General features: G+C 44.5%; 1 protein-coding gene across 2 annotated transcripts in view; it reads right to left on the minus strand.

The window, feature by feature from the left end:
* Window positions 1-459: 459 nt before the first annotated feature.
* shroom3 (shroom family member 3) overlaps window positions 460-16,895 on the minus strand; it is a 44,070-nt gene continuing 27,634 nt past the window's right edge. For both annotated transcript variants that reach the window (XM_014999966.2, XM_014999970.2), the window contains 21 exons: window positions 15,661-15,944; window positions 14,465-14,696; window positions 14,340-14,389; window positions 12,992-13,385; window positions 12,673-12,912; window positions 11,564-11,873; window positions 11,358-11,491; window positions 10,577-10,714; window positions 10,076-10,503; window positions 9,507-9,719; window positions 9,259-9,421; window positions 8,881-9,178; window positions 8,726-8,802; window positions 8,294-8,382; window positions 6,948-7,596; window positions 6,696-6,873; window positions 5,263-5,396; window positions 3,123-3,207; window positions 1,864-2,026; window positions 1,670-1,791; window positions 460-1,551 (listed from right to left, as the gene is read on the minus strand). In XM_014999966.2, coding sequence (XP_014855452.2) covers window positions 1,255-1,551; window positions 1,670-1,791; window positions 1,864-2,026; window positions 3,123-3,207; window positions 5,263-5,396; window positions 6,696-6,873; window positions 6,948-7,596; window positions 8,294-8,382; window positions 8,726-8,802; window positions 8,881-9,178; window positions 9,259-9,421; window positions 9,507-9,719; window positions 10,076-10,503; window positions 10,577-10,714; window positions 11,358-11,491; window positions 11,564-11,873; window positions 12,673-12,912; window positions 12,992-13,385; window positions 14,340-14,389; window positions 14,465-14,696; window positions 15,661-15,944 — 4,678 coding nt within the window. In that variant the 3' untranslated portion in view covers window positions 460-1,254. The remainder of the gene's footprint in view (window positions 1,552-1,669; window positions 1,792-1,863; window positions 2,027-3,122; window positions 3,208-5,262; window positions 5,397-6,695; window positions 6,874-6,947; window positions 7,597-8,293; window positions 8,383-8,725; window positions 8,803-8,880; window positions 9,179-9,258; window positions 9,422-9,506; window positions 9,720-10,075; window positions 10,504-10,576; window positions 10,715-11,357; window positions 11,492-11,563; window positions 11,874-12,672; window positions 12,913-12,991; window positions 13,386-14,339; window positions 14,390-14,464; window positions 14,697-15,660; window positions 15,945-16,895) is intronic.

The raw sequence follows: 16,895 nt of genomic DNA on the forward strand, positions 1-16,895 counted from the left end.
AAAACATAAAACTGGACACACTGACCCATCAGAAGCTGCTGAAAGTCAAAGTTCAGGAGTTTTTTTATGATACAAACTTTAGTTTTCTCTGTTTGTTTGGAGATTTTGTGACGCTGCTGGATCCAAACTCACCATTTTCTGATTTAATGAGAATCTAAATAACTTCAAACAATGTTTAAATAAATATCAGATTATGTTCAGCTAATTATTTTACTTATTCTAATTGTGTTTAAACCAGGGGTGTCCAAACTGTGGTCCGGGGGCCATTTGTGGCCCTTGGACCGATTTTCTGTGGCCACCAACTGTCGTTCAAAAACGATACAAATTTGTCCCGTAGATGCAGACGGAGAGTTTTAATTTGCAATCAAGGTAAAAATTGTTACCAACATCATTTTCTTGCAAAGATTCTGTGTTTTTATAACGAAGTTTTAACAAAAAATAACTGAAACAGAAACAGGGTGAGCTGAAAAAGTGCTTTTATTGAACAAAAACTTCAGGCGGAGATTAAATACGGAGTCGTGTTTCTGAAACTCTTTTCACAGCTGGATGAAAACGGAGGAGTTTCAACAAGTCAGTCTGGTTTTCTGCTGGTTTTCTCTAAGATTTTCCGGATCGTGGAAAAAACCCTCTTGGAGGTGAAGATCCTTCTGTGTTCAGGGTTTCCCGTTGTACAAAATTAAATATCTTTGGGAACCGTTTTATAATTCTTCTTGTTTTACTTTCTTCAGAACGGACCAGAATTTGCTCTTGGAGGTGATGATAATGGCTGTAAAACGTATAAAACATGCCAGAGTGACGGTGGATGATACAAAGCTGGCAGGTTTCGGTTCTTCCTGGTTTTCCTGCCGGTTTGTGAGCGTTCAGCCATGAAGTGGTCAGGCTGCTACAAAGTGCGACGAGCTGCGTTCAAAGAGCGGTGGCCGTGTCACGGTGCTGCTGTTGGACGCTCCTCCTGGGGAGAATGCGCTGTGAGGTTTGTGGGAAACGCCTCGGTCCTTTGGCTTTTGGACCCGTCTGTGTTTCTGGCTGTACATGTGCGGGAGCAGAGCGCGGTTTCATGGACGCCTTTGCTGGAAAACGAGGCTGAAAGTTCGATTCTTTGCAGATGACTCACTTCTGTCTTTGGACCTCTGCTCGTTCGGTCCGGTCCTCAGAACAAACGGACCTGTTCAGGTCCCTGGAAGCACCGTTTGGGTTGTTTAAGGACAGTCGGATAGAAATCTAGATATCGACGTGTGGATCTATCTCGTGGCGTCACAGTGATGTCACAGCGGTGGACCTGACGGAGTGGGCGGGGCTTGGCAGCAGGCTCTCGGCGAGTCGCGCCAGCTGCTCCTCCCGCTGCCGGATGAGGTCATCGAGCTGGCGCTGGCGAATCAGGAGCGAGGGTTTGGCGCTGACGAAGCGGCGGTAGTCGTGGAGTTGTGCTTCGGTGAGGTAGCCGGTCAGGATGGCGGTGACCACGCGCTGCCGCCGGTCCAGGTTCTCCTTCAGCTCCCGCGCGTCTTCGGTTTGACGAAGGAGCAGCGAACGCTTGTGATGAAGGGAGTCCTGAGGAAGAGGAGCAGCAGAAAATATCTGTTAGCTCATGCTGGAGTTTGGCTGAGTACTTGAGTTGTGAGCGGTCAGTCAAACATTATATGCGTGGACAGCTTGCCGTATGTCTCACCCTCTCCTCAGCAGCGTCTTCAGTCAAACCTCCGTCTCTGTCCAGAGACAGCAGAGACTTGTCCACCCTGGACAGGCGGCTGCACAGAGACAGCAGCAGGTTGACGATCCTCTCCAGGTCTCCTGCAGACAGAGATGATCAGCTGACGGTGGGACCCCGCTGTGACCTTTGACCTCGGCCTGCTGGCTGCCTACCTATGAACATGCTGTACTTCTCCTTCTCGTTGGCTTTCAGCTGCTGGATCAGCGCCTCCATGCCGGCGCCCGCAGCCTGGTGGCGCCGCTGCTCCTCAGCCAGAGCCGCCTTCTCCCGCTGCATCGCCGCCACGCAGAGCCGCAGGGCCTCACACAGCTCCCCCTGGTGGACAGGAGGACAAACATCACCTCGTTTTAAATAAAAACAGCCGATTTCTGCTGTCAGACGTGGAGGAAATGACTCCATCCATCAGTCTGAGATGTAGAGAAACACGAGTTTTCTGAATTAGAAGGGAAAAGTAAGTGCACCCTGTGGTTTGTTCAGCTCTTGGTGTTTAAATCATATATTTTCAAATTGTTTTTTAAAGCTTGGTCCTGATTAGCTGATTTGACCTTTGAACTCTCCATCTTCCTCAGGTTGGTGGCTGTTAAAATTGTCATGATAATAAAGTTTTATATGATAAATTATCCCAGTAATTATTGCAAAAAATGTCAATATTGTTGTTTTTGAGACCATTTTCAACTACTTCAGTGATAACAGGGTAATAATTCAGGTTTACTCCTTCAAATATTAACAAACAGATTTTTTTAAACAACTTTTAACTCTGGAAGTGGAAGATATTTGAAATATCTAAATTAAAATTGAAATAAAAACCACACAGCCAAAACCTTAAAATAAATTTACTGCAAATAAAATTTCCCTTCAATAAATATTAATAATCAGAACAGAAAGTTAACAAGATTTTTAGATTATTTTAAACATTTTTTTTTTACTTTCACTTCTTTCTTTACCTTTAATTCTAAATGTTTCATAATTTATAGGTTTATTTTATTTCTTTGTGATTTTAATCAATACTTTTATGTTCATTTATTTTCATACTGTCTCAAATTTTTAACAACCACGTCACTATATCTGCATCACTCATGGATGTTTGGTCTTTTTCTGATTGTCCTGTTGTGAATTTTTAAAGAGTAATTAAACCCTAAATCTACTTTTTTGCAGATAAACTGTCTAAACTGTGTATTGAGGATTGTATCTTTATATTTTTGAGCAATTTTTGATATTTTTGAATAAAATTTCATGGTAATTCTGCCATTTTTGGCCTAAACTCATCTCACTGCTGCCCTCTGTGGGTTGAACTGAAGCTACTGCAGTTGAGTTTTCCTGTTGGTTCCTGATAATTAATTAAAATAACTTTTCTTCTTCTTCTCCAGAGGATTATTTATACTTTAGCTGCTGTTGCTGGACAGATGTTTACCTTCCTGGTGGTGACGTCGTTCTCGTCCTCATCAACATCCGTCTCCTTCATTTGGTCTGAACTCGGATCACAGACGGCCTGGATCCTGGAGGAGAGAAATAAACATCAATAATCCAGAAAATAATCTGGATATATGCATAAAAAAGAGAGAAAATTTGATTTTCTGTTTCCACACAACTGCAGGTTATTTTCTACTAAATAATGTTTATTTAAAGCTATTTTATTTGATAATAAATTCTAGATTTTTACCTCTGAAGACATATATATATATATATGTCTTCAGTTGTCAAGTTATATATATCAAGTTATATATATATATATATATATATATATATATATATATATATATATATATATATATATATATGTCTTCAGTTGTCAAGTTATATATATCAAGTTATATATATATATATATATATATATATATATATATATATATATATATATATATATATATATATATAACTTGAAATTAAAAAAAAATTAATTAAAAATCTCTCATAAATAATGTATTATTTAAAAAATGTTTTAATACAAACAATTAATAAAAAGCCCCAAAAATGTTTTACTATTTTTTTTAAATACAAATTTTAAAAATTACAAGTCACAATTAAGAATAAAACTTTAACTTATTATGTGGAAAACATAATATTAGGATTTGTTTCCTGTCATAATAAACACATTAATTTAAACATTTCATTTTCTGTTTCTTTGTCTTATATTTAAATTAGTTTGAAACATTTACAAACATAAAAAAATAAATCATAAAATTTTTTTCTCACTACTGTACTCTATGTTATAGATGTGCATTTTATTTATTTATTTGTTGATTATATAATTATGGAGGCATTTATTTGTTTGGAATATAATAATATGGATAAAACATGTGCAGTTCTCCCGTGTGGCCGCTAGGTGTCAGTGTTGACCAGTCCTCCGTTTGAACTCGCTGTTAAAACAAACAAACTGAGTTTTTAGCGCTGATCTGAGGTCATGTCCAGGTCAAACTGCATCACTGAGCATGAACATGTTTAAGGAAACCCAGAGTTTGGTTTTAAGGTGGATATTCAGCTGCTGGGAAACGATGATCAGGTTTTTCTGGTCTTTCCTGCTGATGCCACCCAGACAAACAGGCGGTGACCTCCAGGTCACCTCGTCGCCCGCGGAGCGTCGTCACTGAAGCCCCTCAAGCTGCACCGACAGAACCGCTGCTGAAACTCTGAGACCAGGTTTTATCTCCTTTAGCCTCTGATTTGGGGGCAGTAAATGAAAATGTGAGCCTCTGTGTCCTGATTGTTATTGTTTCCGATGAGAGGACATTCCTTCTCTGAACACCAAGTTCATTCAAAACAAACTTCAAGTCTCAGACCCTTCAGGCGTCCATATTGTTCTCCTTCTGCTTCTTCACCAGCTGATAAGACCAGAACCTGTCAGCAGTTTGAGAGATAAATGTTTCCTTTTCCAAAACTAAATTTAGATCCAACTTTAGTAACAAAATAACCTGACAGAACTAAACTCTCAGTAACTGGTAGTTTTGTTTTGAAAGTCCAAATTAAACCATTTCTTTATCTTGTTTAAGATCACTTTACCTTTATTTTATAGTAAAATTAGCATTTTTTAAAACATATTTTAATTCTCAGCTTAAAGTACATCCATTAGTTTTATTTTGAAAGTCCAGGTTAAAAAGTCTTTTTTACTGTTTCATCTTTTATTTTGAAGATTATCAACAGTTTTAAGTTTGAGTTTAAAGAATAATATTAGCTTTATTTTGAAAGTCCAAATTAAAACCTCTGTTGGAAATGTTTAACCTGTTAAAAATACACTTTATTTTGACATTATTTTTACTCATCAAATATTAGTTTTGAGTGTAATATTAGCTTTATTTTGAAATTAAATATTTAAACTCTTATTTGACATATATACATTAGTTTTATTTTGTTTAAAACGTTTACATCTTTTACCAAAACCACTTTATCACCTACAGGTGAAAATGTTGCTGTTAATAGCTAATTGTATTAGTAATAAACCAATTTAGAGACTTATATAATGTAAATTTATTTTTTATTACTCAGTTAATGATTCATTAAGGAGGACTGAAGGAGTAGTTCAGGTAATATTCAGAACGCAAGCGTGTGAAGGTTACCTTTGACCCGGAAGTGAACTCCCCGGTGCTTCCCCAGTCAGGCTGCCTTTGGAAAAGATTTCCTCCATCAGCTTCATGGTGCATTCGCCTCCCCAGGTGTCCAGCAGGGGCGCCAGAGAGGGATCCTGCAGCACCTGAACACCAGAAGTAGATGATTTACATTCAGTGACTGTCACATATTCAGGGCCTAAGAGATTTTTTTGGTATCCATCCCCTGGCTTATACTTTAAACTGTAATCACTCTTCCACTCATTCTGAGACGACTAGCGCCAATTAGCTGGACCTTTGTTGAATTAGTTCACTTTAAAGGGGGGGAATATTTATGCAATCACTTATTTCTTGTTACATATTTTTTTAAATAATAATTATTTTGTAGAAATCTGTTTTTATTTTGGCATTAAAGAGTTTTTCTGTAAAACTTTAATATCACATTTTGTTGATCATGACTGATTTGTAAAAGCAATAAAAGGGTAAAACATCCAAGGGGGTGAATAGTTTTTATAGGCCCCATTTTGACGTTTTGTTTTATTATTAATGTGGCTAAAAACATTTTGAATCTTATGATTATTTTGGGTCGTAGCAGAAAAACACAATGTGGTTTAAGTTTTTCTGAAATCAACAGTTTTATTCACATCAACAGGCAGGATTTGTTTGGCATTGACTCAACTTTGACCCCATTTCTGAAGTTCATAAGGATCCATGATTTGTTGTAACATCAGACTTTATTTGTGAAACATTCATTTATGAAAACAGAACTATAAAAGTGCTGCAGGCTGTTTGGTTTTTATAATTTAAATAATGCTAAGCTATGTTGGTTGGTGTGATGGATCCTGGTAGATGACGCATGCTAGCTGCTACTAAGCTAGCTCTGTCCATCCAGAGCCGTAATGTTCGGTGCTTACAGATACCAACACAGAGTTAAAATTCTGTTGGATCATTTATGACCACATTTAAACCATCTGAGTCAAACTGTGGCTCTTAAAGAGTAAGACGATCAGGAACAACCCAGAAACCTGCAGGGCTGAAGCCTGAGCTGGAAAACCACCATCCAGAGTGAAGACCAACAATGAAGGTCTGGAGCCAAACATGGACCAGTTTTAGGTCAAAGGTCAAACTGTTTGGTCACAATGACAGGAAAAATGTTCAGAGGAGTCGAGGTAAGACTTTTAAATCCAAGAAACTGTCAAGCTGTCAATGCTGGGGGTGGAAGAAAGAAGAAGAAAAAACTATTTCAAATTCTTCATCACCACAAACCAACAGCGACAGTTAGAGGTTCCAGTTGGAATCGGTTCCCAATCAAACGTCCAAACTGGTTTTGGGTCTTAAAGTCCCGACCTCAACATGGAAACTCATCGTTTGTGCAGAGATGACCTATCGTCGTTGTTTTTATCTTTTCTGATCTAGTTTGTCTGGCCTGGAGTCGAACTACGAACCACTTGCTGAGTCAGCGCCTCCACCCTCAGCTCCTCGGGTGACTTCTCCCTCCTGGGAAGCGGCTGGTACTGGAAGACGAAGACGTCCTCGGTTGAGTTGGACGGCTTTAGTGGAGGAGCGGACTGAGCCGAAGACGTCCGGATGGGAACCGAGTTGCTTAAAGTTTCTGGATTAGAGCTAAAAAAGCAGAAACAATCAGGAACTGTGATGTTTTAATGATGAACCTGGATTCAGAAAGGTTGGAAACGAACCTTTGTAACGACTGAAGATCTGCTTCTGTCTCAGCTGGAGGTGGTGGAGGAGGAAGAGGAGGGAAGTCCTCCATGATGCTCGTCTCTTTAATCGGTGGAGTGAGAGGAGGAGGAGGAGGAGGAGGAGGAGGAGGGTTGGTGAGGAAGACGTCGTCAAACTCCTGAAGGTTTCCTGTTGACGTCTGCAGCGGCTGCAGCTCGAAGAGGCTGGATTCAGAGATCCTCAGAGAGGACAGGTGTGGATGGACGGACTGATGGGAGGAAGTGGAGCTCCCACTGGTCTTCCTGCATGGCGGCGGTGCTGATGTGACTGGTGAAACTGGTTTGATATTTTCAGAAATCTCTCCAGTCAGCTCCAAGCTTAAGGTTCTGCCTCGGTGTTCGTCCTCTGCGGTTCCGTCGCTCAGGCTGCGTCTCGTCTGTCTGCCGCCGGTCTGTGGGATTCCCGGGAAGGTGATGGCGTCCAGGTTGGCCTGGCTCAGCCTCTCGCTGGATGTCCACTCCGCGGCGCCGCCGTCCTGCTGGTTCCCGGGAGAGGAGAAGGGCGAGGGAAGGCCGACGGAGGCCGCCAAGGTGGAGGTGCTGTAGGCCCGGAGACGTTCGCCGTTCCTCTGGCGCTCCCGACGACTGACGGGGGTGTGAGAGACGTCTAGGACCAGAGGAAGGAAAAGAAAGATAATTTAGAGAAAAAAAAGAAAAACGCACAAATGAGAACAAAGAAGATTCAGCAAAACACTAAATAATGTTGGGACTGAAGATTTCTACAAGGCTTTTTATAAATAAAGATGAGAAAACGAATCCAGTCGGATCTAAACTCCAATATGGATGGATGGATGGATGGATGGATGGATGGATGGATGGATGGATGGATGGATGGATGGATGGATGGATGGATGGATGGATGGATGGATGGATGGATGGATGGATGGATGGATGATTGGTTGGATGATCGGTCAGTCGTTCGGTTGGTTGGATGGTTAGATGGTCGGTTGGTTGGTTGGTCGGTCGGTCAGTCGGTCGGTTAGATGGTTGGTTGGATGGTTGGTTGGATGGATGGATGGTTGGTTGGTTAGATGGTTGGTTGGTTGGTCGTTTGGATGGTTGGTTGGATGGTTGGTTGGTTGGTCAGTCGGTTGGTTGGTTGGTTGGTTGGTTGGTTGGTTGGTTGGTTGGTTGGTTGGTTGGATGGTCGGTTGGATGGTCGGTTGGTTGGTTGGTTGGTTGGTTGGTTGGTTGGTTGGTCAGTCGGTTGGATGGTCGGTTGGATGGTCGGTTGGATGGTCGGTTGGATGGTCGGTTGGATGGTCGGTTGGATGGTCGGTTGGATGGTCGGTTGGATGTCTCACCTTGTGGAGATGCCGTCGGTCGGTCAGAGTTCTCTTTGAACCGGTTTGACTGAGAACTGAACTCTGTTGATCCATGAATGTCTGCAGGTCTGAGAGACGCAAAGAGACAAATAAGTAAAAAATAAAAACTTAATGTAAAATTAAGTCTATACATATAAAATCATTCCAACAGGAATCTGACTAGTACGTATCTAGTTACATTTTCAAACATTTTTTTGTCATCTATGTAAACCTACCAGCCCAACTAGCTCGTCAAACTCACTAGCATCCACTCAGATAGTGAAAATGAAGACAGTCGGCATGCTTGACTATGAAATCTCAACTGTCTGCTGACACTGCGTGTAGACAGAGGCTAACAGAATACGTATTGTACGCCTGAGTATGTGGGAGCCCTAAGAAGACATTTTGAACTGCGGTTTGAGTTAGCCGTACCGATCTGCAGCCAGAGCACATCGTCCAGATTCAGAGAAGGAGACGTCGAAACTCTTGATGTCTCCTGAAATTAAGTTCTGAAACACACAAAGGTCTGTCAGTTTACTGACTGCAGGAACAGCCTTGGTCCAATCGCTTTCGAAGTTCAGGATTACCTGGCTGAGTTTGTCTGCGGTCGGGGACGAGCGGGAGCGAATGTGTTGAGGTGAGTATTTGTTTTCCAAACGCTCCAGCAGATCCTCAGCAGAGGCCGACCTCCCGGACCTGTGGACCGACCCGACCCTCTGCAACGCCTCGTTGACCTTCGTAGAGAGTCCGGGTTTGTACTGAGGCTCAGCGATCTGCTGGTCTTGGCTTCTGTTTGAGTCTCTGGTTCCGGACTGACTGTGTCTGTTGATTTGGGCTTCAGGGTTCAGATCTTGGCTGATTTGGGTATGAAGATCAAGACTGGAGCTAGAAGAAGACAAACCATGAAATGAGGTTAAAGATCCACTGATGTTGAATGATGATGGACTGCTTCAGAGATTGGTTACCCAGGGATTGGCTGAGCTGGAGGTCTGGGTGTGGTCACCCTTCCCGGGTAGAAAAGGTTGGACTGGAGGCTCCAACGGTCAGAACCAAGAGCAGGGACGCCCTGATCCGGACCAGGGTCCTGAAGGGAAAGCATGCTGGAGGCGGACGAGAGGCTGTAGGTGTCTGTCCAACAGGAGAAGCCAAAAATGCCATCAGGTCTCTGTCATGTCATTCAGACCCAGACTGGACGCCCCTGAGCTGCACTGACCTGTGTGGTAGCCCTGTTCAGGGTGGAAATAAGCGCTGCGAGGTCTTGATCCAGTCCTTTGCCCTGCCTCGTCCCTCCTCATCCCTCGCTTCCTCTCCATGTACTCAACCAGAGCGTCTTGGCGGAGCTGCCGCAGGTCAGACCTCGACACGCCGGCGCCAACGTGGCTTGCTGCTAGCTCAAACATCTTCCGACGGTCAGCTACGCTAGTTTCTGGAAGAACAGCAGGGATTAGACAAGGAACAGTAAAACCACATGTAGCTGTACTTCCGCTAATATGTTAATCTGCTTCCAGCGTTTTTGCTAAGTTTGTAAATGATTCCCCTAAATTAATCTTTACCTGTTTAGTAAAATTTCAACTGAATAAATATTATGATGTGTCATAGACACATGGGGCATCAGCATGGTAATACTTAGCGCTTTAGCTTCGGCTAAATACCATGTTGGTGTAGTCTTAGCTGGATTCTTGTTAATGACTAGCGCTTTAGCTTTAGCAAGCTCAGCCTCTTGGGTAGCATTGCTCCCACTGAGGAAACGCTGCGTTACGGGTTTGACTGAGATGCTTTTACCTCCTCCTCGTCGGAAGAGGGCAGCTGTTTCTGGGTCAGAAACTCCCACTTCGTTCATGTTCTCTGGTTCGGAGTACGAACGTTTCTTCTGGTCGGCCGTCAGACGCTTGCGGCCGCAGATCCTGGTCAGAGCCGGCGGCCCGACCGGAGGGACGCTGGGCAGCGGCGGCGGGCTCTGGCCTCCGTCATCAGGGCTGACCGCGTGCCTCTCCTTCGGGGTGTGGGGGGAAGTGACTGGCGGCATGACGATGCCCTGCGGTTTGGGCTTCGTTTTGGGGCCTTTTTTCTCCAGTGAGTTGTACTTAGCAGGGTTGGGGAACGGCTGAGGACAGGAGACGACAGGAGGCGGAGAGCTGAGGTCTCTCTGTCTGAATGAAGCGGAGCGAAGGACGTTGGGCTGGGCGTCCTTCACAGAGTCCCTGTAAGATCTGATTGGAGACGCACCAAACATCAGGACAGGAGCGGACATGTTGGAGGAATGACCTCTGGGAGAGCTCTGACCTGTCCTGCAGGGGGTCAGCTGCCTCCTGGGGTTCAGGTCGATAAGGAAAGTTCCTGTTGACGTCTCCGTCCTTTGATCCGTCCAGCTGGAAGCTGCTGCGGCTCCTCTGGAGCGCGGAGACGGGATCGGCTGGAAGCCTGGAGACCAAACACAAATTATTTATCAGTTAGAGACTTGACTTGCTGGATGTAGTTAAATTTACATCCAGGAATTTAACGCATGCGCACAACACCGCAGGGCAAAAAGACGGTTGTTTTACTCGCCGTCCGTAACCGTTAATGAAACCTTCAGATGTTGGGATTAATAATTTATTGCACCACAAATCAGCAGAGGGAAAAATAACACAGAAAAACCCGTCAAATAATAACACAAATTCACTTTTTTCCACTCTGTGTCAGCTAAGCTACATGCAGATCCGTTGCCATAGCAACTGACAGTAACGCCACTTTATGTTTCAGGATTCAACACCGAAAAACAGTCAAACATTTTCCACACAAATAACAGATCATTCAGTCCGTTACAGTATTTTACAGTTTTTAGGCTTGATGTTTATTTCTCTGAGGTAGATTAGCTACTGCTGCTATTAGCTAAGCTAACACAGCAGTGGTAGATTGGCTAATGCTAATCTACCTGCTGTACTGATGATCTGTCAGAGTAGGTGTTTTGGTCGCCTTTACCAGTGGGACTTGAAAGCAGCCAATCAAAAAGACCATTTATTTTCCTTGTTGCTGATTGGCTAAAAGCAGCCCGGCTCCTTTGTGTCCATCCAGGCTTCCGTACCTGTGTTTCATGTACTCATTGCCGCCTCCTCTGTAGCTCATCGTCCTGTGGGTTTTGGTCCCTTTCGTGCTCCTTTCCAGCATATTTCTGAGGTCTTCCGCTCCACAGGGGGAGCTGCGACCTTTATCTGTCACCTGAACCAGAAAATGAAAAGCTTCAGAAACAGAGTCTGCAGAGCAGGAAGGTGGGGAGTGTTTGGGTTTTACCCCCAGATGGGAGGATTTGCAGTAGGAGTTGGTGCTGAAGCTGCGCTGCTTCCCTCCGTCTCTCCGCCGCTCAAAGTGACTGACTTTCTCCAGAACCGACAGGCTGCGGGCCGGGCTCTGGCCGCCGTCTGGGCCGTCGGGGACGGCGCAGCGCTGGACCTCGGCGAGGGCGATCTCCAGGCGGGTCAGAGGGTGATCGCTGTCCGGGTCTCTGTGGCTCCACTGGGCGGATGGATGCGGCGGCACCTGACCCTGGGCGACCCGGGACGACCCGGCTGGTTCTGACGGAACGGTGGGCGGCTCTCTGGGTCTAAAGAGACGAACAACATCAGAATCAACGGCTGGTGTCCAAACCGTCACCATGTGGGTCAAAGAAAAACTCGCCTGATATTTATTGTAGATCCAGAACTTAAAAGGGATTTTAACGACTGTTTTAGGGCCGTTGTCGGTACTAAAGAAGCACATTCCTGCCAAGAATTTTGTGATTAATTTCAGAAATTCTCAAGAAGATGTTTGACATTTTAAAGTAAAAGATTTCCAAGTTGTCTTTGTTGAAAATTTCTGATATTAATCTAAAAATTAGATTTTTTTTTTCTTGCAAATTTCTAAGATTTAGAGTTATTTGGTAGAAATGTTCTACTATTTTCAAGCACATTTTACACATTTGCTGCATTAAAAGAAAAACGTCTAGTTTTCAGTTTCTTTTAGGTTTGGTTGAATAAATTTATTTTCAGTACTAAGATCAGCATTTGGTGACTTTGATTCAAAACGCCAAATTCTTTCGAGTCAAGGTTTAAAAAGAATAAAAGCTGATTTGGGTGCAGTAAAATAAAAGTCTCTGGATAAACTTGGTTTCACCTTTTGTTAAAACTTTGTTTTAAAATATAAAATACTTTGTGTTATATTTTATATTTTCCTGTGTGAGAAAATCATGTTGGTAACAATTTTTACCCTGATTACAAATTAAAACTCTCTTTCTGTATTTATGGGACAAATTTGCAGAATTTCTGAATTGCAGTTGAGGGCCACACAGAATCAGTCCGAGGACCACCAGCGGCCCGCGGGCCTTACTTTGGGCCCCTGTGGTTTACAGAAAGGAGCAGCAGTACCGGGTGTTGTCTCTGGACTCGCTCCTCCCCTGTGAGGACGCCGTTCTGAGGTCTGGGACCGAATGGACCGGAGTAATCCTGTGGTTCTGCTCTTGCTGTCCTTTCTGAAGTGGATCGTCGAGGTTCTGGCTGAGGTTCCTGTAAGGCCTGTGGGGTCCAGTCGGACCCTCGGATCCGGCTCCAGGGGTTTTCAGGTGCGGTTTATGGGTTTCAGAGTTCGACTCTGGTTGCTGGTGCCAACTGCAAACACAAGGTTCGTTAATACGAGCAGAAACGTCCAAAACCAGGAAACGAGTCGCTACATGAGGTCAAAGGTCACCTGTCCGCCTCAGGCAGTCTGGACCTGAGCTGTGAGGATCCAGGTCCGGAGTACGAGGAGCGGGAATACGGTGAGGAGCCGATGCCTTGGTGGCCGTTTTCTGCGGTCCGATCGTCCCGGAGCGCCGGCTGCCGGCTGCTCTCCTTGGTCAGAGCCGTGAAGACTCCAGGCGGACCGGGACCGGCGCTGGGCGTCTGCGCGTACTGAGGCTCTGGCTGGGGAACCGGGTAAACGCCGGCTGGCAGAATGAGGCGGCTGGGCGGGGAGCTGGGCCCGGTCGGGGACGGGGGCTGGGAGAAGCCGGCGCCCTGCCTGGGCTTCGTGGTGGGACTGCTCTCCGGACTCTTCTCCATCACGGTGTGGAGCTGACCCTCAGCGCCAAACGACGCTTTCGCTGAACCAGACGGAGACACGAGGGTCGGTCACTTCTCTCAAGTTACTCCAGTAAAAACGTATTTGGTAAAAAGTCAAGTACTGAGTAACTGATCGAATATCAATCACTTAATATTTAAAAATTACATCATCAGACCGACCAAAATATAAAGATAAGTGGAAATTTGGTATTTTAAGGACCAAAATGACAATAATTCATACAAGTAACAAAAAAAAGCAAAATCAGGCAAAAGAAAATATTTCCAAATTAGTTTCTTTCCATAAAAAAAGTTATGAAACTTTAATTACTACCCAACTCCACACACGTGATTCTGCCAACCGTGTGATTAATGACCTCGAACCCTGGAGGTGTTTAGTTTATCTGCTCAGCTGTAAACTTGTACATAACGAGCTTTCGTAAGAAATGCGACTGGCCGCCCCGCGTGGCACAGGGATAGAGTGACCTTGGTCCTTAGTCCTTGACACAAGGGTCACAGGCTCCAGGCCTGATGACCTTTGCCGCTCTTCTCTCTCTCATCATCCAGTTTCCTGTCTGTCTCAAATAAAGGAAACTTAGACCAACTTTTAGAAACAACTGAACTCCGTCGATGAAGTGCACAGCGGAGCAGAGCGCAGAAAAGACGCATGTAGTACATTTTTACTAGTGTATAAAAAAGCAATTAAGGCAAGTAAAGCCTGGCAGCCCTCCAGGCTTATAATACACCAGGGGAAACCATTCTGTGTAATATACTGCATAGTTTTACATGTTAAACAGATCCATATGTTTAGTTTGTTGGTCTGTTGTTCGTTGTAACAAAGCACTGAATTTAGATGAAATGGTAGTTTCCTGTGCCACCATGCTCCAGTTTGTGCCTCTCAGAGTAAACCAGTCTAGACCCGATCTGACCACCGACCCGTTCCGCTTTAGAAAGCCTGGACCACCAGAACCTCTCTGAGTGTCGATCTGGTCGGTTACCTGAGGCCACCGGACCGCTGGAGTGATGCCAGGAGCTGCTCTGCAGAGACCTGCATGATAAAACCACAGATAAAATCAGATTTTATGACCTCAGAATAAAACGATGCTCACCGGACCGTACTCACCGTAGCGACCGGGCGTGGTCCAGACTGGACCAGGAGTTTGGCCTCTCGTGGTTCCTGATGGCGGCGTAGCTGTCGCTGCGCCTTGGCGGAGCGGGCGCCCCCTTCAGGCTCTCGTAGGAGCTGCGACTGGCCGCCTGGCCCCAGATGGGCCCCACGCTGTGCCTGTTCGACGCCGGGACGCTGCCGCCTCTGCTGCCGTTAGAGCCGCGGTAACAGACCCCGCCCACTGAGCCTGCAGCATCAACAGACATGGGATAAAGGTCATCAGCAGACTCTAGGACTGCATCTCCCAGCATTCATAGCAAGACGCCATGTAAACACAGAAGGTTTATATGAGGCTCAAACAACTTTCTGACTGAAAATAAATGGATTCCAACGTTACTTTTCTGTCTTCCAGATACGAATGATTCAATCGCTTCTTCTTCTTTGGATAATATCTGGCAGACTGCAGGCTGACTTAGCGCAATGCTGCCCCCTTCTGGTGTAATTCACACCAGCATCATCATGGATATAAGGGCTAAATATCCATAATTACATAGTGGCAATATAAACACATGAGCTTTAAATCTAACTTGTGTCAGAACGTACTGAGGAATGCATGTTTCCAAGTTAAATTCCTCTAAACAACGAGATGATTTTCCATTTTCTTGAGTTGATAAATTCATTTCCTGACAGTTTTCTTGATGTTGATCAGTGATTCCATAGATATTGGAAATTATGCCAATTAATTAATAACACAAACAGTGACTTCTGATTCCCAGCACAAGTAAAAGCAGAAGGTTGATTTCAGGAGGTTTCTGGGGTCAGAGAGCCTCTTTGGGGTCAGAGAGCCTCTTTGGGCTCAGAGAGCCTCTCTGGGGTCAGAGAGCCTCTTTGGGGTCAGTCAGCCTCTTTGGGGTCAGAGAGCTTCTTTGGGGTCAGAGAGCCTCTTTGGAGTCAGAGAGCCTCTTTGGGGTCAGAGAGCCTCTTTGGGGTCGGTCAACCTCTTTGGGGTCAGAGAGCCTCTTTGGGCTCAGTCAGCCTCTTTGGGGTCAGAGAGCCTCTTTGGGCTCAGAGAGCCTCTTTGGGGTCAGAGAGCCTCTTTGGAGTCAGAGAGCCTGTTTGGGGTCAGAGAGCCTCTTTGGGGTCAGTCAGCCTCTTTGGGGTCAGTCAGCCTCTTTGGGCTCAGTCAGCCTCTTTGGGGTCAGGCATCATACCCTGGAGGTCTCTTGGCCCGGACCTGGGCCCGGTTCTGGACGAGTTCAGCTCCTGCTCCTGAGTCAGGCCCTGATGGGCGTCGTAGACGGCGCGGACGTATCGGATGTCGGCCTGCAGCATCTCGGCGCTGCCGGCGCCTCTCTGCGGGACGGCGTCCAGGGAGCAGGAGCGCTCCGGGCCGAAGGAGGGCGTGGAGGCCAGGTACTCGGGAATACTGGAGCTGGTGGAGAAGGAGGAGTAGGCCGAGTCCCGCTTGCTGTGCAGGAGGTCGATGCTGTTCGACCTGCAGCGCAGAAACACGATCAGTAAGAAGCTCGACACAGAAATTAAGACAGAAACTGGACACATACTGAGCTGAACTGGATCATAACTGTATATTAAACTGTAATATCTAATATCTCCACCACTATTAATGAATTGATCACTGATCAGTTACTGAAAACATCAGATTGGATCAAATTTATCGTTTTAAGATCTGCTTCCAATCTGGAGTTAAAGTTTCCACCTGACAGATAAACGATCACTAATCACTGTAAACATGCAGCAGATGAAAACAATGAGATTATTGATAAATGATTTATTGGTGCTCAGTATCAATAAAACCAGGTGTTTCTGTCTGCTGCAGAGGAAATCTGTTTATTTCCAGAGTTAATGATTGATTATCGTCTTGGTGCTTCATAAACTTCAACCAGAAAATGTTTCTTTTCTCAGTTTTAGAGTAAAATGAACTTTAACCAAACTGGAATCAGACGTTTCTGCAGCAGCTGCTGCTGATTTGATCAAATCTGGGAAATAATGATAATATTTTTCTAAAAAATTTTAAAGTTTCTCAATTAGTGCAACAGGAAACAACCGGAGGTTAAGTAATTAGCTGCAATCCATCTAATTGGATCAGTTACTCAGTACCTGAATAGATTTGTACTTTGACTTGGCCACTCTGCCCACCTCTGAAAACAACCAAATCAAACTAAATAAACTCAGATGGACAAAAGTGGACAGAAAAACCAAAACTACACTTCAACATGTTTTTACTCAATAAAAGTAAAACGTATCCATCCAGGAAATTAATCAGGTAAGAGTAAAAAAGTTTTTCTTCAAGTACTGAGAACCTGATCAAATTATCAATCATATAATATTTATCATCAGAAGGAGAAAAAATTAAATTTAGGTGGAAATTTTGGCATTTTAAGGACGAAAATAACAAAACATGAAATCAGGCAGAAGAAAGAAATTC

The sequence above is a fragment of the Poecilia mexicana genome, unplaced genomic scaffold, assembly GCF_051168715.1.
Source record: "Poecilia mexicana isolate PSO_F unplaced genomic scaffold, ASM5116871v1 scaffold_12, whole genome shotgun sequence".
NCBI classification, from domain to species: Eukaryota; Metazoa; Chordata; class Actinopteri; order Cyprinodontiformes; family Poeciliidae; genus Poecilia; species Poecilia mexicana.